We start from the raw sequence: 19,743 nt of genomic DNA on the forward strand, positions 1-19,743 counted from the left end.
TTCCATATGAATTTTGTTGTTATTTTTTCTAGGTCATTAAAATAGTTTCTTGGGAGTCTGATTGGTATAGCACTAAATAAATAGATTAGTTTGGGGAGTATTGTCATCTTTATTATATTCGCTCGGCCTATTCAAGAGCACTGAATGTCTTTCCAATTATTTAAATCTGACTTTATTTTTGTGGCAAGTGTTTTGTAATTTTGCTCATATAATTCCTGACTCTCCTTTGGTAGATATATTCCCAAATATTTTATACTATCGACTGTTATTTTGAATGGAATTTCTCTTTGTATCTCTTGCTGTTGGATTGTGTTGGTAATGTATAAAAATGCTGAGGATCCTGGAAAAAATTTAATATAATATTGTGTGTGTGTGTGTTTGTGTGTGTGTGTGTGTGTGTGTGTGTGTGTTAGTAGAGATGACTGAAACTTGGGACACCAGGAGCAGATTTTGGATTGTTCATGTCCTTTTCCCATAAGAGTCATCAGGAGGAAGGAAAAAGTTCACTAGGAGAAAATAGAGGGCCTGTTATACTTGGTTTTCAGGACAGTGTTTGTTAAAGACTCTGGTACAAACCTAGTTAGGGGACTTCAGAACTGGTTGAATGACTGAGCTTAAGAGGTCCTTGGATGGTATGTTCTCTATTCCTCTCACTCTTAGTTATCCTCCTTTGAACATATTCTAAGTCATGAATGTCGTTCCATAGATTTTCTACCTTAGAGTAACTGAATTAGAATAAATGTAAAGTTTTATACCTAGGGTTCAAAAAGTCAATTGCAAAATTATCAGATGAATTCATCAATCAGCAAGCATTTTTAAAAATAATTTTTTTGTCTTTTATTTTTACATCACCTGCATTTCTTATGCCTTGAGTTTCATTCCTTATGACATATAATTTAAAAAGAGAAAAAAACAGTTTGGCAAAACTAATAAATCCATCCAAATCTTCCATTCTTCACCCCTGAAAGAAGAGAAAGAGCTGTCTTCCCTTGCCTCTTCTCTGGGCCTGACTTGGTCATTTCAGTTTCACAGCATGTAGTTTCAATTGTTTTATTATTGTTCTTTCCTAACATTGTTGTGGTGTATTGTTTTCCTGATCCTGTTTACTTCACATTACATTATTTCAAATAAGCTTCCCAGTAGCTTTCATATTCACCTTTCCTTACACTCGTAATACTTTCTTTCATTAGTGGAGCAGAGTTGTTAGCCATTCATCACTTGACGGGTATCTGTTTCAGTTCCAGTTTTTTCCTATTACAAGTACTGCTATGAGTATTTTGATGTCTGTGGAATCTTTTTGTCAATTGACCTCCTTAAAAATAAACACCTCGCAGTGGGATCTCTGGGTGAAAGAGTAGGAACGTTACGGTAGCTTTCTTTGTTGCTTTTGATAATGGTTGGATCAATTCACAGCTTCACCAACAATGTATTCGTATACCTGTCTTTCTGCACCCTCTCCAAAACTGATCATAACCATCTATTGTCTTTCCTATGGTTGTTAATAGTTTGAAACACTTTATTTTTTATTTTATTTTTTAATTATAGCTTTTTATTGACAGATCATATGTATGGGTAATTTTTCAACATTGACCCTTGCAAACATTTCTGTTTCAACTTTTCCCCTCCTTCCCTCCACCACCTCCCTTAGATGGCAGGCATTCCCATACATGTTAAACATGTAACACTTTATTTTAAAATGCTTTGTTTCTCTCTTTTAACCACTTATTTATTGATGTAGGCCCTTATCACTTCATTCCTCTTCCTCTGCTTGTCCTTCTCCTTTTCCCTGTCTTTCCCCCCTCCTCTCTGTCTCTGCCTTTCTCTCTCTCCCTTTCTCTAACTCTGTATGTCTCCTTCTCTCTCACTGTCTCTGATCTCTCTTCTTTCTGCCTCTCTAATCTCTGTCTCTCTCACTTCACTGCCCCCCTCCTTTCCTCTCTACTCCTCACACCATGCATATACATCTATTTCTTTTGGCCGCAATGGGCATATTCATGGAATCATTGTTTAGAAGGAGGGCAGGGCAGTTCAGCAGTTCTGTGCTTGGTGAGCACAATTGTCATGGAGGATTGTGCCTAGTTCTGGGTCATTTTAGGAAGGATAAGTTGGCAAGATGGAGGGAATAGTGATTGATCCAGGGCACCTGAGGACCTGCTGAAGGAATTGGAGATAATCCTAGAGAAGAGAAGCCGTGGCCGCTGGCTTCCGATCTGTGGCAGGCGGTGTTTGGGAGGTAGGATTAGCCTTGGTCTCCTCGGCCCTAAGAGGACTGAACAGTGAGGAGCCATGAGGGCAGCTTGCAGAGAGGCTTGAGGCTGTGGGGCGTCCTAGGCAAAGTTTCCTCATGGGTTCTTCTGAGGGCTTGAGAAGCACGGACGGCTTGGCAGGGAGTTTGGCTTCTGACGTCTGTACCAGCTTTGTGATGGTTTGTCTGCCAGGACTGGAGGCCCTGGGAAACTCCAACCCTGGACAAGCAGGGAGGCAGCCCTGACCTCAGTGTTTTGGGGGCTGGGTCAGTCTCTGCCAAGTGAGCGTCTCGGTTGCTGTGTTCAGCTGGCCTAGCTTCTCTAGGGTCGCCAAAGGAGGAAAGATGTGGCCTTATGTGCTGGACGGAGGCCTGAGGAGTTACCTGCAGGACTTAAGAAAACCTCTGGAGGATTGTGGGAGTGAAGAGAGAGTGGAGGCTGGGGGCAGACCCACCCAGAGACTATTGCAGTAGGGAAGGTGGTCCACCTTCCCTTGGGTCCTTGGGTCAGGACCACCCCAAGATGGTGACAGTATCAGGGGAAGTAAAGGGTCAGAGAGGTGATATCTTGGTGACCAGCAAAAAAATTGGGAAAAGGGGAAGATTTGAGTGAGATAAGAGAGTGAGTTCGCTTTTGGACATTAATGAGAAGCCCATGGATTTTGGGTTTTAATAAAGATTCTGTTGAGGGGCAAAGCACTAGAAGTAATTTCTCTGATTTTACTTCTGAAACGTGCAAGGCTTTAACTTAGCAACCCCATTCTGTTTTTCAGCTTTGCCATTGATTGAATGTGTGAGTCCTCCCCTTCCTAGATATTACCTGAGTCCTGTTCACCTCTGACACGAAGGGAGTTTTACATTGGGGCCCTAATGGTGTCGAGAAGGGCCTACTGTCCTGTGGTCTCTGAGGTGCTTTCCTGCTTGTCGTGGTGCTCCTGGCACTTCTCAGGCGTGGCACCTCTGGGGTAGGGCACAGGCCCTGTGTGGGTGGGGGGGCTAGCAGAAAAGGTGCATGTGGGGGGAGGGAGGCCTGGACCGTGATTCTTGACTTCTAGGCTGTCTCTTAGACTCATGTTTGGGGCTCTTGAGTTTCCTTGGAATGGACACAGCTCTGGCCATGCTGAGCTCCTGAGCCCATGTTTGAATGTGTTGGATCCAAGTGAGATGAAAATAGCCAGCTCTCAAACAGCTCTAGATGTCTGGGTTGGGGGGAGTAATTCTTCGTGTCCCACTCCACATCCTCCTGTTCCTCAGTCTGCACTCTTCCCCTGCTCCTTCTCTTTTCTTCCTGTTCCCTTTCTTGCCCCCTCCTTCCTTCCCTTGCCCCTTCTTCCCTTCTCTTGCTCCTCCTTCCTTCCTTCTCTCTTCCCCTACCAGCCACTCTCCATAATGCAATGCAGTGTGTGTTTACCCAAGACACGGGCTGAGTTGACCCCTCTGTGGGTCTCCTCTAGTCTGGGGATGCCTCGTTTCCTTGGTCTCTCAGGTAAACACAGATTGAGTCTTTTTATAAAGGCATATTATTTACCTCATTAAATGTGTGTTTTGGCACGTGTGTTATTTACCTGATGCACACTCAGGGCTTCAGAGCAGCCATTTCTCTTGTCTGGGTCAATACTGGGCCCAGATGAGCCCCGGTGGGGGGGGGGGGACGCGGGGACAGGCGTCCTCCCCCTGGATCCAGCCGCCCGTGCCAGGGGGCTTTTGCCTCACCTGTTCTGCCTCCCCCCTGATGGCTAGGTGGGTGACTAGACCAGGTGCCTGAGGAGGGGCTGGTGCTGGAGCTGCTGGGCTTGCTCTCTTGTGTCGGGGGTTGGCCTGGTACAGAGTTCCTCTGGGGCATCCCTTTGGCCAGTCTGGGCTGGCCCTGTACTGGCAGACATAATGCTGGTGCGGGGAGGGGGCTCCTGCCTCTGCTCTTTGATGCTAGCAGGATGGGAGGTGAGTTATTCTGGGGGGGAAGGGAACCATCTCTGCCATATGTTTTCCTGCACCTCCCTCCCCCCCGCTTTGCACTCTCATCTTGGCTTTCCACAGTGGGAGTTCTAGGGAGTCCCAGGCGGCAAGCCTCCCACGCTTTTCTCGTTCCTCACCTTTTCCGGGAGCTTCTGACTGCTCTGACTGGCTTCCCCTGCCCCCTGCTCTGTCTCCTGGTCCTCCTGCCAATTTTTGGGTGAAAGCAGCCACCAGGCTGGGTTCTGGGGCCTCCTTACTCCTCCCTCCGGGTATTCGCCCTGTCCCATCTCTACATCCAGCCCTCACCTCCCTGCTGAGCGCAGCCTTGAACTCTGAACCCATTCCCACGCCTTGTGACCTCTGCTCCCCCCTGCTCTGTGTCTGCCCTCTGCTGTGGAGTTGGCCTTTGGGTGTCTTTCCCTCTCCAGTTCATCCTCTGAAGGGCCGCCCTCAGAGCCAGCAGACTCTCCCCCTCCTCTTTTTCCAGTTGGCTGGCCTTCTTCTCTGTCTTGGGCTCCCCCTTACCCTCGGCAGGAAGTCTTTCCAGAGCCCCCGGGGCTGCTAGAGGGCAGGGACCTCCTTTGCATGCCCAGCCCAGAACTGCTTGTTACCTTGCCTGGCTACCAGCTCCAGACCCCGCAGGTGCCCAGGCTGCCCCGGAGCTCCTGGCATGGGTGCGAGGGCCTTTACTTTCCCACAAGTGGCCATGATGCTTCCCGCCAGGCCTGAAGAGCTGCTACCGTATGTCTGCCTGTAGCCGTCATGGGTGCTGGGGGACCAGGTGGCACTGCCTGCTACGGCATGCATGCAGGAGTGGCACGTGGGAGAGGGCTGGGGCTTGTCCTGATGGGCTCCAGAGGGCAGAACCAGGAGGCAGGGCCTGGCTGAAAGGCCAGCTGGGCCTCATGACCATTTATGGTGCATTGTTAGTGGACATTCCTTTCCGCTTTTAGTTGGCCTGGGTGAGGTGCCGCAGGTGAGGTGCCCTGATGAGGTGCCCTGGGTGGCTCTGGGCATCGTGTGGGCTCAGCCACAAACACTCCTGGACCACCTGATTGTGCAGGGGAGCAGTTAGGCCCGTGCACAGGGAGGTGGATTCCCAGGCTCAGCCCTGGGTCTGGTCATATCAGAGTGTGTGGAGAAGGAGGGGGCTATGCCGGTGCTATGCATGTTGGGAAATAGCCCCAGGGAGGGGGCACCAGCCTCTCAGCTCGTGGCCCGAGTCCCAGAGAAATGAGAGCCCGCTTTGGGTCTAACAGCTGCATTTTTATGGGCTCTTTTTGCTGTTACTTGAAAAGGCTGTAAAATAGTTCTCTTGAGGTGGGACCTGGAGTAACGCTGCTCAGATTCCATTGAAAGCCCATTTCAGAGAGGGAAACGGGCACCAAGCTGAGCTGGAGGATTATCAGCATCCACTGGCCCTGTCTGTGTCCTGAACCTGCCTCATGGGGGGAGGGGAGCCTCAAGCTGACCCTAGGACACCTTGCCCCCCCATTCTCATCCTGTGGGCTGTCCCCGCCCCAAGGGTGCCGTGGGTGGTGGGTCTGTGGTTCTGTGGCCGAGTCTGCGGCTGCTCTCGGACGACTCTGCTGGCCTGGAGCTCCCCACCTGGCGCCCTACATGTGCCTGACTTGGGAGGCTCCTCCTGCAGCCTGCAGAAGTTTGGGGGGGTAGGAGAGACAGTGAGGGGCATCAGTGCTGCTGGGAATGGAATCCCTGGCTCCAAAGGGCTCTGCTTTTGTTCTTGGTGCAGCAGATGCTGCAGAGCTTGAGGGAGGCCGACCAGAAGTGGAATCCCTCCGTGTCTCTGCCTGTGGACTCCTAGGTCACTGGAGCAGAGCTTTAGTCCTTCCTGCCCCAGCTGGGTGAGGCTTCTGGCCCAGTAGCCAAGGCAGCCAGAGCTTGTGGTCACCAGGCTCACAGTTACCAGACTGTGGGGGCCCTGAGACGGAGTCAGCCCCGGGATGGACGTTGTGGGGGACAGCGGCTGCTCCCTGATTCTCCTGCGTGGGCTGCGTTGGGGGGGGGCAGCATGGACAGGTCCTGCATCGTGAGCATCTGTGGAGGCTGAGGTGGCTTGTGGGGGACGGAGGGGAGGGGGGCAGGCAGGTCCAGACCCTCTAGCTCTCTCTTTGGCCCTCTTCTCCCTTCCTCTATTTGCTCTAGTCAGCTCCCGGAGGCTCAGGTAGCAGGAGTCCCCCTTCTCTATCTAGTCCAGATCCCTCTGTGGAGCCTCCAGGTGTATCCGTGGGCATCTTAGACTCAGCACATCCAATCTCAGCTCACTTTCATCCCCAAATCCTCCCTGTGGCCCTCCAGGGCATGACCAACCTCCCTGTTGCCCCTCCACCTCAGCCCCTGCCCCCCACCCCTTTCCCAGAGGTTCCCTCCTCCGCACTCACCAGGTCGCCTCCTGCTGCAGGCCCTTGTTACCTGGACCACTGCCATGGCTTTTTCATAGGTGCCCCTGCCTTAGCCCCCTCCCCTGCCAGCCAGCCTCTGGGGCCTCCCTCTAACTGCCAGGATCAAGCATGTGCAGCACTGGAGCCCTTCACAGCCTGAACTCCTCTCCCCAGACGTGGGGGGCCCGGCTAGCCATTCCCTTGCCTCCTTTGTGCCCCAGGCTGCCCCTGGGGCTCCCCCTCTCCTCCTCTGCTCCGCTGCCATCCTCCTTTCTGCAGGAGGCCCTTCTTGTTGCCCACCCTTGCCTTCTGTTGTCGTTGGTCCTCCGTTTGTACCGGGCATCTGCATGCTGGCTCTCCTATTGGACTGGAAGTTCTTTGAAGGCTGGGACCGTTTGCCACCTTTGGCTGGCGTTTCAGAGCCGTGTGGTGACTCACTGACCCTCCTCTGGCTCTCCCTCCTGGTGGTGGCCATCCGAGCTGCTCAGGGCTCTGCCCCCTTGGGGTGCAGGGTGGGGAGGAGCCCCATTTCTCTGTGGTCACTTTGGGATGCCGGTGGTTCCGCTGGGCCCCAGCCTGGGCAGCTACTGGGGGCAGGCATCAGGGAGGGCCGGTGGGTCTCGGAGCCTCCTGCTGGTGCTGGGGGAGAGTAACGGCGTGTCTTTTGTCCCCTCCTCCCTCCAGACTTCTGGGTGTTCAATGGTAGCAGCATTTGGCCGTCCTGGGACAGTGAGGCTCTCTCCAGACTCGCTGTGGAAGGCGAGGACAGTGCGGGGCTCTCCTCCTCCTCCTCCTCCTTTTTCTCCTCCTCTTCGTCCCGGAGCTCGGCTCCATCTCCGGCAAGACGCTGGCGACTCACGGCTTCGGGGTGGCCATGGCGGCCATGGCGGCCATCCCTCCACAGAGGTACCACTACTTCTTAGTGCTGGACTTCGAGGCTACCTGTGACAAGCCGCAGATCCATCCTCAGGTGACTGCCAGGGGCCTTGAGAGTGGGATGGGGGCGGGTGCTGCCGGTGTCCCCGGGGGCGTGATGCGCTGCCCTGGGGGAATGCCTGGGGGGGCACTCTGGGGTGTTTGGGGTCCTGAATGTGTGCTGGATGATGTAGTGGGGGCAGCCTTAACCATTGCAGCTGTTTCTTACTGGGAGGGACATTGGTGCTGGGGCCCCCGAGCTCGGGCTGCGTGGTGCATTGGAGGCAGGGCCCGTGTTGCCCGGGCCTAGGTGTCTGCAGCCAGAGGGCAGCCAGTCAGGCTTGGCAGCCCCGGGTGCTGCTTGCCGTGACCTTAGCTGGAGAAGCCGTGGTCTTGGTGCCCCACCCTGGACAGAGCCGGCGAGGGCAGTCATGGTGACGACACCGTCTAGGGGAAGGACATCACGGAACAAAACAGACTGTCAGCAGGCCCTCCGACTGCTGAACAAGGCAGTGGTTTGGGGGCATGATCCCCCGCTAGGAGGGGCCGTGGCCGGGGAGGCCCAGAGAGGGCAGCATGTGTAGGTCAAATTCAGATAGACGAAGGCAGGGAATGCGGTGTGGGTACATCCATCTGCTCCCTGCTGCCTCTTTGTGACCCCAGGGCCCTCCTGAGACTCATTCTCTGGGTTCTGGTGGGACTGGATGTCCGCCCCGCCCCTTCTCTCTGTGACTCCCCCTTCCCTCTGCAATGCACACGTGGCCCCCTCCAGGCCCAAGTTAGGAGCCTTTGCTTGGAGTCAGACAGACCCAAGTTCAGATCCAACCTCGGACTTGAGCTACGTGAGCCTGAGCAGCTCCTTTAGCCTCTTTTGCCTCACTAACCTCAACCGTCAAAAGGAAATACCCGCACTTCCCCTGCAGGCTTGTCGTGCGGGTCAGAGGAGATGCTCAGGGTCTGGCACATAGTAGGTGCTTCACCAGACCCGCATGAGTCGGTGGCTCATCTGTACTGTGAGGTCTTGGATCGGGGGCTGCTGAGGTTCCTTCCAGCTGCTAAGCCCCATGGCTGACGGTGGGAACCATGATCTCGGGGAAGGGAGAATTGCTGCATTCTGCTTGATCCAGAGGCTAGGACCAGGGTGCGGCAGGTGCTTGGGGGGCGGAGAATGCCAGGGGAGCCGCTGAGAGTTTGGGAGCTCGCTGGCCTGGGGGTCAGGACCCCGGAGACGGCACTCTCACTTGGGGGTGGGCAGTCCTGGATACCCCCCTCGGGAGGACCTGCGGCTCTGAGCTCCGGGGTTGCCCATGTGTCCCAGGTGCGCGGTGTGTGCCCGCGCTGTGGAAGAATCGGGCCCAGGCGGTGCTCTTCCTCCTGAGTCGTCCGGGCGCGGTGGGGAGGAGCCCTGCAGAAGTGGGGCTGGGGCCCCTGCTCTGGAAGCAGAGGGGGTGGGAGACGGGATGTTCAGAAAGATTAAGCTCCTGGTGGATCCGTGTGAGACTTGAAGGAAAGGGTAAAAACAACGGCTTCTTCCCAGAGGGAGGCTGCCCAGGCTTTAGGATGTATTGACTGAGAGGTCACAGGCAGGGCGCAGAGGGACCATGGGATGGAGGACAGGCCTTCCTTGCCTATCGTTTAGGCGGCAAACTTTGGGGGAAGGTATTGAACCATGGGCAAGGCTTGGAAAGATGGCTGGGAGTTGGATAACCAAGGAGGCTGGTGCTGGGGAGCAGCTGGGCTTGTTGACTCCTGGCCAATTCAGAGTCTGGGGGGACTCGGGGGTGCCGGGCAGCTCCAGGGAACAAGAGGCAGGATGGCGCCCGTGGGCTGGGGACATACTTGGAAAGAGGGATGACAGCTCAGGTGGGCAGCCAGAATTAGAGCCCATTGGTTCCCAGGCATGTCGGGGGGTCTGAAGGAATGGGGCAGGGGGCAAGCTAGTTCCTGGACAAGGGAATCTGTCCAGATGCAATTTTTAAAAAGAAAGAACACACACACGTGCGCTTTTTTTGAGGTTCACTGGGTGAACTTTCATCCCAGCTGCCCTGCAGCCTAGTTGGAGGACTCAGGAAAGCAAAGGGCGATGGGTGGTGGGCCAGGAAAGCAGAGGCAGAGGAAGCCAGGACAAAGGTGTAACCCTGAGGCCAAGGAAGGAGGGCTTCCAGCTGAGGAGAGCCTTCCGCATGGAGCTGGCGGGGCCCGGCACAGTCAGGAGGGCCCGAGCTGTGTGACCGCAGGCCAGGCCCCTCCCCCCGCCGGCCACAGTTTCCTAGCTGTAGAATGGAGAATGATAATATCACCTGAGGAGCAAATAGAGAAATGCTGGCTCATTATTATCATTTTCCTTTCTACCACATATAAGATTATCAGATACAAACGCTTCTCTCTAGCCTTTAAAGTAAAACTCTTTGCAACCTGACTCTAATGCACTCTCTAGGGTTATCATTCATTTTTATGAATAAATTTTGTTTCTAATGAACAAAAATTGATTTTCTCTCCCCACCTTTCCCATTGGCAGAAAAGTAAAACCCTTATAACAAATTTGCACTCTCCCTAGTCATGTCCTCCTGCACCCAGAGGCCAAACGCTCTCTGCTGGGAGGCATTTCTGGTTTTTGGTTTATTTTTTTTATTTTTTGGGTTGCTCCATTGATTTTTTTTTTTTTTGTCATAGCTTTTTATTTACAAAATATATGCATGGGGAATTCTTCAACATTGATCCTTGAAAATCTTTCTGTTCCAAATTTTCCCCTCCTTCCCCACACCCCCTCCCCTAGATGGCAGGCAGTCCTACACATGTTAAATATGTTAAAATGTATGTTAAATCCAATATATGTATACGTATTTATATGGTTATCTTGTTGCACAAGAAAAATCATATCTAGAAGAAAAAAAACCTGAGAAGGAAAACAAAAATGCAGGCAAATAATAACAGAAAGTGTTGCACTCACACTCAGTTCCCATAGTCCTCTCTCTGGGTGTAGCTGATTCTCTTCATCACTGAACAATTGGAACTGATTTGATTCATCTCCTTGTTGAAGTGTACAGCGATCTCCTGGTTCTGCTCATTTCACTCAGCATCAGTTCATGTGAGTCTCTCCAAGCCTCTGAAATCATCCTGTTGGTCATTTCTTACAGAACAATAAGATTCCATAACATTCATATCCCATAATTTATCCAACCGTTCCCTATCTGAGGGGCATCCACTCAGTGTCCAGTTTCTGCCACTATAAAACGGGCTGCCACAAACATTCTTGCACATGTGGGTCCCTTTCCCTGGGAGGCATTTCTATAGTAGATCCTCAGGAGCCATTATTATTCTTTGTTCTCAGGAAACTGAGGCAGGCTGTGTAAGGTAGCTGCCTGGGATCACACGGCTTGAGGGCCCTGGAAGATGGGAGGCTGCTCGAGCCTCGGTCTTCTGGAATCCCTGTGGTACGGCACTGTCAGAGTCCTCTCTGACCCTTTGCTCTCATTGGAATCTGGCCAAACTGGGCTTCAGTTTATGGGACCTTCCTGACCCCCAAATCTCTCCTTTCCTGCCCAGCTCACAGGTACCTCCCGAGGATGGGAGGACACAAACAGTCCTCACCTTCCCCTTGGGGTCTTTGTGGGCCTAGATCTCAGTACTTTCTCCCCAGGGGTTTTCTTTCCAGATACACTCCCATCCCCCCTCACCTTGTGTTTTGTTTGCCTATGATTCATTCTGTCCACTTTGTCCCTGCTGATAGGATGGTGATTGCTCAGGCCTGCACAAGGCCCGTTCCCAGTAGGTGCTTAAACAGTGCTTATGAAAGGGAATTCTGAAGCTGTCTTCTCAGTCTCTTGGGTTTCGTCTGTACGGTGAAGGTGGAGAGGTGGGAACGCTGAGTCAGCCTCAGTCTTCTGAGCTGAAATGAGGGGATGCTTGAGAGCATGCCGTGGAACTGTCTGGTCTTGCCCCGATTCTTGGGGTGATGGACTGCGACCATGCTGGAGGCTCCAGCTTTGGCAAGATGGGAAAGCTGGCTGATTTAAGGGTCTTAGGTTAAGTTTAGCCCCTCCTGAAAGTACCTCAAATACACAGTTGTAAAAGGCCCACTTTTTTTCTCCTGGAGCATCCCTCACATGTCCTCTTCCTAATGAGAAATGACCATGTGCAGAGGGCAGGAGTGCTCCTGGGCCTCTTGTATCCATTTTGGGTCCACTCCCTGAGCAGCAGGGCTTGTGTGTGAGACCTCCCCATCCCCGGTGGACATCCCCAGTCTGGAGCCACGGCCTTGCGCAACCCCTTCTTCCCCAAATCTCTGCTAGGAGTGACACGGACCTGCGCTGGTTGTTGAGTGGATTCTGGGAGGGGGGGTGGCCTAAAAAGACTCGGGGCGGACATGGGAGCTGTCTTCCAGTGTTTGAAGGGCTGTGTCCAGGGAGAAGGGGTTGCTCTAGATCTGCTTGGCCCCAAGGGGAGACTCAGGAACAGTACAGGGGGGACATGAGAAGATTTTGTGTCAGACTGAAGCTAGCCCAGCCTAGGTCCAGTGTCTTGGAGGTCTTCTTCCCCCTGGGCTTCTCAGAGGGGCGTTCTGGCAGTGCCCAGGGACGTGCAAGGAGCCCTGGACCTGGAGGGCCTGTTACTAAGGGCGCTGCACGGAGGTGTCTTCCAGGCCTTTCTAGCCCTGAGTTCTATGAGTTTGCCTCCATCGTTGGGTTTCCTAGCGTTTGGTCTGTGTCTGGCGGGATTTCTTTGCTTGGGAACGTTTGCAGGAGCCCCGTCTGCATTTCCAGTTAACCTGCTAGTAAATGAGTGCTCTTATAAAGGGAGCCATTCAGATGCTGATTCAGGGCTGGGAGGAGACTCATGGAGAAGGTGTGGGGGTAATTGGAAGATTCCAGAACTGTTGAGATTTTAGCTGGACTAGTATGGGCAGCCTGGCAGCTCTCCAGGAGGAAGGAAGGAAAGTGTTCTGGAAAAGTTGGAGGAAATTTAAGATTTTCCTCCCCACATCCTGGCTTCTCTCCTAGCCCCAGTTAAAGCGGGTCTCCTCCCCGGGTGTTGCTGTCCTGCGGCCCCAGCCCTGTCCCTTGCCCAGGTCTGTTTTGGAGTCCCCTGGGCACCTGTAAGGAGGGCCTGGATTAGGTTCTGTCTGCCCTGCACCCCCCTGGCCTGGCTGGGCCGGTCCGGCATGGCAGCCTGGGCTTAGAGCCCCCCCCCCCCCCCCCCAGCCCCCAGTCACTGGGCCTGGCCGTGGGCTGCAGGAAGGCCCTGATGTTCTTCTTCTAGGCTGGAAATAAAATGCAAAAGTGACATTAAAGTAACATTATGGTGGAGATTAAATGCACCCAAATCAGGAAATTCAGAGTTATGCTCAGCATCGCCTCAATAACTCAGGCTCCCCTGGCGCATGCCGTATTTCCTGTTAGCGTGGAGGGGTTATATGTTATGGCATTAAAGCTGGCGCTGTCTGCCAGATGAGCGGGGCTGAGTGATGGGCGGAGAGCCCTGTGGGCGCCCCCTCAGGGAAGGCTCCCCAAAGACAGGCCTTCCTTAGCTGTCCCTGATGGCCCACTCGCCCCTGGCGGGTACGGAGGTAGAGAAAAGGAAGTCCTTGGCCCAAGGAGTGGGATAGAGCTTTCTCCAAGCTGCGATGTCTTTATTTTCAGCCAGACCAAAACTGTAGGAAAAAAATAGCCATGAGAGGGTGGGAGAGGGGTGAAACAATGGGAATTGTGCTCAGGGTGTGGACTGCTCTAGAGACCAGCCTCCTGCCCCTGGGCCCTGCCCTGGAGCTGCCCTGCTGAGGGCCGCCATGCCAGGGGCAGCTTTGGGTACTGCCAACCACCCACCCTCCTGGATTCCCATAACCTTGCTGTCTCCCCTGACACCGCTGGGCCCGAGCTAGTCTGCCTTCTCTCTCCTTACCCTCCCCGTGGTTGGCTCCCAGAGTCTCCTATCTTCTGTATGCAGATGGTTCCCACTCTGAGCGCCAGGCCCACGTTACCAGGTTCCTGTTGGACAGCTCCACGCGTGTCCTGTCACGGGCTTCCTGGACTTAACGTGGCTAAAACAAAACCCAGCATCCCCCCCTTCCCAGTCTTCCCTGTTGTGTGGAGGCTTGGAGTAGGGAGACCCCCCCCCCTCAGCAGCTACTGCAATAGGGCAGACACGTGACGGGGGCCTGCTCCAAGGTGGGGACCACGCAGGGGAAGTGGAAATGACAGGACCCGACCTGATCACATGTGGGGGGGGCTGAGAAAGGGGGGAGATGGAGGGTGACAGCCGGGTGACAGCCGGGTTCCAGTCTGAGCCTCGTTCCAACTATAGGGGAAAAAGGGAAGAGAACCTAGGACAGAAAAACCAGCAAAAGAGACCAAGGGGTGGTCCGGCAGACTGAAGAACCAGAAGAAAGTGCTGGGGAAGAAGGCGAGGGACGGTGTGGAGAGGTCAGGGAGCCGGGCACAGGGGAAGAGGCTGTTGGATTTGTCAGCTAAGAGAGCATCGGTGACTTTGGAGAAGGAGATCTCAGGTGGAGGGGGCACAGGGCTTAGAAGAGGGGGAGGGGAAGGAAAGCAGAGGCTTGGATGGCCTTGGGGGTGTGGGGTTAGCCAGGCAGGGGAGGAGGATGGGGTAAGGTGACTGGCGGAAGACCGGGAGAATGGGTGGGGAGAGGGCTCAGCCTTGGCGCTGAGAAGGGTCAGCTCCTCATGTGAGACACAGGGAAGAGAGGGTAGCAGCTGGGTATGGGATGTGAGGGGAAAGGAGGGCATTATGGGAGGTCGAGGGCCGAGGAAAGGTTTGGAGGAGGGTGGTGGTCACTGGAGGAGTGGGAAGATTTCCTTGTGGAGAGAGTCCAGGGAGATGATGGCACAGCCGTGTCCAGGCGATTCAGTCAGGACGACGTCACGATTTCCCGCAGCACATGCATGGGAGCACGGGCAGGGGTGGGCGCTGAGATCGTAAGGCTGAGCTCCAAGCCAGGGAGAGAATAAAGGGGTGAGGGACTCGAGAAGAGGCTGGTGGTAAGTGTGGTAGGGGTGAGAGGGGGAGGGGTTGGCAGTCATGGTGAGGGTAAAGAACAAGGTGAGGGGTGAGAGCTTGAGGAGACTGCAGTGGGGGAAGAAGAGGCTCAGACAAAGGACTTGGGGTGGCCCCATGGTGCTGGGCTGGCTCTCGGAGTCCTGAGACCTGCTGTGCTTGATGGCTGGAGGGCCAGGCCTATAGGGCGGGGGGAAGCTGTGGGACGATGGCACCATGAGCCCCAAGTGGTTTTTTGAGGCCCTGGTGTTGGGGCGTGTGCCTGCTCCCTCGGGGGCTGCAGATACTGGCTGGGTGAGGCAGTGTAGGAGCTGTGAGGGGAGCCCCTGGGAAGACTCCTAGGGCTCAGCCAGGAAGCCGGGGAAGCCAGGTCCTGAGCAAGAAGCCCCTGGCCCCTCCCTCACCTGCAGGGAATGGGAGCTGCCACCCTAGGGGCCATGCCACCTCCATCTGCCCCTCTGCACGTCCCCCTGCCCGGGGCCCAGCCCAACAGAGCCAGCTCCTAGTCCTGGAACGGCTCTTTAGAGAAGCCTCATTTACTAGGATCAAAGAAAGGGAGAGGATCCAGACACCGAGGACTGGATAGGTGATGAGGGGTGGGCCATGTCCCGCTCTGGGTTGCACCAGGCTGAGGACCTGGTGCTGTACAGGGACTCTGGGGGCTTGGCGTTCTGATGGAGCGCTCTGGACCAGTGTACAAGAGAAGTCTGGGCAGAGCAGGTGGGCTCCGAATGGCCCAGGAGCTAATGCAGCCGCAAACTGACCCTCTGGGGGCTGTGGGTGCTCCAGGCACGAAGCTGCCCCTTCCATTCCCTTGTCCTCCCGCCTCCATCTCCCTCTGTCCCTTGCCTGCCTTCCCCTCGGTTTGCTGAGTCAATCTGTGGTGAGCAGCTCCCCTGGGCATGTAAGGCTGAATCTTCCTTGGCAGCTGCTTAGAATCTGGAGCTGGGACTCGTGTCCTGCCCAGAAGGGGACTGTGGCTGTAGGGCAGGGTCTGATGGGTGTTTTCTAAGGGGAGTGGATTCTAAGGAAAGTCCCTCTCGGCTCCAGGGGAGGCAGGCCTGGGGGTCTCCGGGAGGGAAGGCTCAGAGCCTTTGTGTTGTCACCCAAGGCAGGTGGTGGGCGAGGATTGGTTTGTGTGTGTATTCTTTTTTTTTTAATTTTTAATACACATTGTTTTATGAATTATGTTGGAGAGAAAAATCAGAGCAAAAGGGAAAAACCACGGGAGAGAAAAAAAATAGAAAGAGAAGTAAACACGGCATGTGCCGATTTATGTTCAGTCTTGGTTCTCTCTCTGGCTGCAGACAGCGTTTTCTGTCCAAAGTCTATTGGGATTGCCATGGATCACTGAACCACTGAAGGGGCCTTTCATAGTTGATCATGGCACAGTCTTGCTGTTACCGTGTACAGTGTATTCCTGGTTCTGATTGTTTCGCTCAGCATCAGTTCATGTTAATTTTTCCAGGCCTTTCTATAACCAGCTTGTTCATTTTTTAAAGAACAATAATCTATTACCTTCGTATACCACAATTTATTCAGCCATTCCCCAATGGATGGGCATCCACTCAGTTTCCAGTTTCTGGCCACTACAAAAAGGGCTGCCACAAATATGTTTGCATATCTGGGTCCCTTTCCCTCCTTTAAAAGTTCTTTGGGATACTGACCCAGGAGAGACACTGCTGGATCAAAGGGTGTGCACAGTTTGAGAACTTTTTGAGCCCAATTTGATTGTTCTCCAGAATGGCCGGGTCATTTATGGGTGAGGACTGTTAAGAACTGGGGGTGATGCTTCTCAGGCTGCCCTCTCCCATGAGGGGATCCCTTGCTTGGGGAAGGGTTTGAACATTGAGGAAGACTAAGTTTTCTCTTCCCTCCCCTTGCCTTGGATGCTGAGAGACAGGCAGACAGGGCCCTTGGGCTTGTGGCTGTGGCTCCCTGAGGGGTGGGAAAGGAACTCCCAGGTGGGAGCTCTGGAGTTTTCCCTGCCTTTTCTTCTGACAGACAGGAAGCCTGGAAAAGCCTTCCCTTGGCAGGTGGAGAATCGTGGCCCACCTCTCCCTCTCTGCAGAGCGGGGGATGCCCAGGAGCCGGGGCCTTGGATGGGGCTGCCTAGCTTTGGGCGCCAGAGGGGTTTGTCCCCCCCCAGGCAGGGCCATTTTACAGCCTTCCTTGGTCTTTTGGAGGGCCTCCTGGGGAAATTAGCAGCCTTGGAAGCTGGGATAGAACAGGGTTAGTTTCACCATCCCCCAGTGATGGGCAGTGCAGGCAGGGCTGCCGTCTGAGGGCTGTAGCTTAGGAGGGGACTGGCTCCTGAGGTGCGTTTCTGTAGCTTAGACCCAGATTCCATCCCTGCTCTATTGCCGCCTTCCTGGGAGATCTGGGGCAGGCTTCCTGGCTACCCCCTGGAGAAGCCGAGGGAGCCCCTCAGGTCCTGGGGCGGAAGCCCTGGGAAGAGCCCCTCGCGCCCCCCCCCCCCCCCCCCCCCCGCTGCTGCCTGAGGGCTTGCTCCTTGCTTGCTGAGGCTGTTTCCTGCAGTCAGTGTGACGGGCTTCTGTCATTCCCCTCGTCCACTCGTGGGGACCCAGAGCTGACTGTGGGAAGTAGCTGCCCCATTCCCCCAACCCTGAAGTGCGGCCCAGCTGTCTCGTGTTAATGAAACCATTGTTTGTATCCTCTAGCTCCCCTGTACCTCAGCAGACAAATCATTCACTTACTGTGTGACCCTAGGCAAGTCATTTGACTCCAGGCCAGATCAATCCACTTTGTGGGGAAATTGGCTGAGCAGGAGTAGTGCATTGTGGGTCATGTGCATTGAGGTCAGAGTCATGGTCCCTGAGGGAAGGGGGATTCTTGGTGATCCTTGGTTAGCTGAGCCTTCCTGGTCTGCACCTTCTCTTCTTAAGGGGAGAGGGAAGAGAGAGATGGTCAGGATTAAGAAATGTCCCCGCCACCAGGTGAGTTTGCTCTTGGATCTGGCTGGAGCCTCCCCTGTGGGCCGATGGCCACCAGGACAGCGGCGGGAGCCACGGCCCTTCCCTGCCTCAGCGGCACTGGAGGGCCGGGCCTCCTCCCTGTCGGACCTTAGTTTTGTGATGAATGTGTGTGTACAGAAGCTCCACAGCAATCACTGGGCTCCAGGCTGTGCCCCAAAGGATCTGCTTCGCTGAGGCGGCCGGTACCTCAGCGCTCCATCTGGGGCGGGCCGCTCTATAGCTGGGGGTGAGTGCAGGTCCCTCTGTCTGTCTCCATGTAGACCTGGCATCTGTGGGCGGGGCGTCTTTGCAGAGAGCCGTGATCCCTGGACTTTTATCTCTGACTTGCAGCATTATCTGTTTTCTTAAAACTCAGGTTGAGTGAAAGTAAATGGTATGTGTGTATACACACACACACACACACACACACACACACACACACACACACACATATACACACACACGCAGCTACTAGTCTGTATTGGAGCTCTTTTCTATTTTAATGGCTTTGAGGTTGACATGGGAAGAAGGGAGAGGGAGGGAGGGAAAAATAAGCCTTTTCAAGCCCTGATTTCCCCACCGTCCTCCCCCTGAAACTTGGAGGCGTCCGCTCTCATCTGTCAAAGTGCAAATCAACAATTAAAACACAAATAGCCCAATGCCAAAGATGACCTGGAGCACAAAGCAGCTGACAAACAAGTCCGGACAAATCGACGGATAATTTATAAGCTTGGCCCTAAAATCTAATTATTTGGCAATTCGAATTTGCAGCCAGCCAGGGCTCTGCAATAAATTTAACCCGCCATAAATTATTTAGGAGCCGTCTTCGGTGTAAATCAAAACCACGAGTGTTTGTTTAAGAAATAAGCTCCTTGTGCATAAAATGACTTAAAAAAAATACACACCAGAGAAACTGAAGCAAACTGTGTTGCTCCTGCTCAGGGCAGAGTGGCACCTGGATCTCTCAGGTACTCAGCGCCGACTCCCTCATCTTTCTGCCTGTGACTCTGGCTCCCAAACGTGCCCCTTCTTCCCCACCCCCACCCCATTTCCTCCTGAGGGATCCCATTCTCTACAGAGCAGCTCCCGGGACACCCCCTGGGCCCTCTCCCTTGCAGAAACTGGCTCTCAGCTCTTCTCCCCCATTACACTCCCCAGAACCTTGCTCCAAGCCTTCCGCCACCACCACCATTCAGAGTCTGGCTCCCCCGAGTGCCAGGACTGTCCCCCCAAAGTCTTGCTTGGCTTATCAAGCCTGTTTCCAGAAGTGCCCTGTGCTCTGGACGGGCCAGGAGCCTCTTCTTGGGGAGACCTATTGTGCAAATCCTGGCTCCTTCCACAAATTAACCTTACTGGGTCCTTGCTGGGACAGGACCCTGGGAATTTATCCCATTCCCTCCCTCTGCCAGTCAGAGGCCAGTGTCTTTTTGAAGATGGCTGTGGAAAGACTCTGCAGGGTAGAGCCCCCTTCCTCATCTGGCACTGCTTCTGATCTAGCCTAAGTCTCTCCTGCGGTGGCGTCTGTCCTCTTCTTAGCACGGAGCTTCTGCCCAGTTCTGTGGACTTTGTGGAGGGCAGAGTGGTGCCAGGTGGTTGAGCCAGCCCCCACTTGCTTGAAGGGCTTGTGGCCTGACCTCCTCAGAATCCCTTCAGCAGACATTTATGGAGTGCCTCCTGAATGCCAAGCGCAGTGCTGGGGCCTGAGAATAGAGGCGGAAGTTCCAGAGGGCCGGGGCAGAGTGAGGGCAGAGCCCATCGAGGCTTAGCTTGCTGCTTTCCAGCTTTTGCTCAGGCCTCCTTGTTCTTTCTTCTTAGACCAAGAAAAACCTTTCTCTTCCGGGTGAGAGCCTTTCAGAGGAGCGCTTGGAAACTAAGCATCTCCCCTCAGAGTTTTCTCTCCTGTAGGCTGACTGTGCCTTCAGCAGACCCTCATAGGCCATGAACTCAAGACCCTTCAAGATTCCCCTAGACACTGCTGCCCTCTGTAGCTAACCAACTTGCTTTCATAGCAGAACTTTGCATTTCCCACTCCTTCCATCTCCTGACTCTCATTGATACCCGGCTTCCTTCTGGCCCCCTCCCTGGCTGCCCTTTATACTCTCTCAGCTCAGTGGTCATGGCAGAGGAGCCAGGAGGTTCCATGTCTGATGGTCACTTCCAATGGCAGTGTCAGCAAATCTGTCCTCTAAAGTACTTCCTGAGTACTAGCTGCTGTTATCATTGTGCTTTCCTCCCTTAC

General features: G+C 54.1%; 1 protein-coding gene across 1 annotated transcript in view; it reads left to right on the forward strand.

Moving 5' to 3' along the window:
* The window catches only part of ERI3 (ERI1 exoribonuclease family member 3), a 142,294-nt gene that overhangs the window by 13,677 nt on the left and 108,874 nt on the right, over positions 1-19,743 (forward strand). The window contains exon 2 of the mRNA XM_074266139.1: positions 7,288-7,573. Within this exon, the coding sequence (XP_074122240.1) occupies positions 7,478-7,573 (96 nt within the window). The 5' untranslated portion in view covers positions 7,288-7,477. The remainder of the gene's footprint in view (positions 1-7,287; positions 7,574-19,743) is intronic.

The sequence above is a fragment of the Sminthopsis crassicaudata genome, chromosome 4 (assembly GCF_048593235.1).
Source record: "Sminthopsis crassicaudata isolate SCR6 chromosome 4, ASM4859323v1, whole genome shotgun sequence".
Classification (NCBI taxonomy): Eukaryota; Metazoa; Chordata; class Mammalia; order Dasyuromorphia; family Dasyuridae; genus Sminthopsis; species Sminthopsis crassicaudata.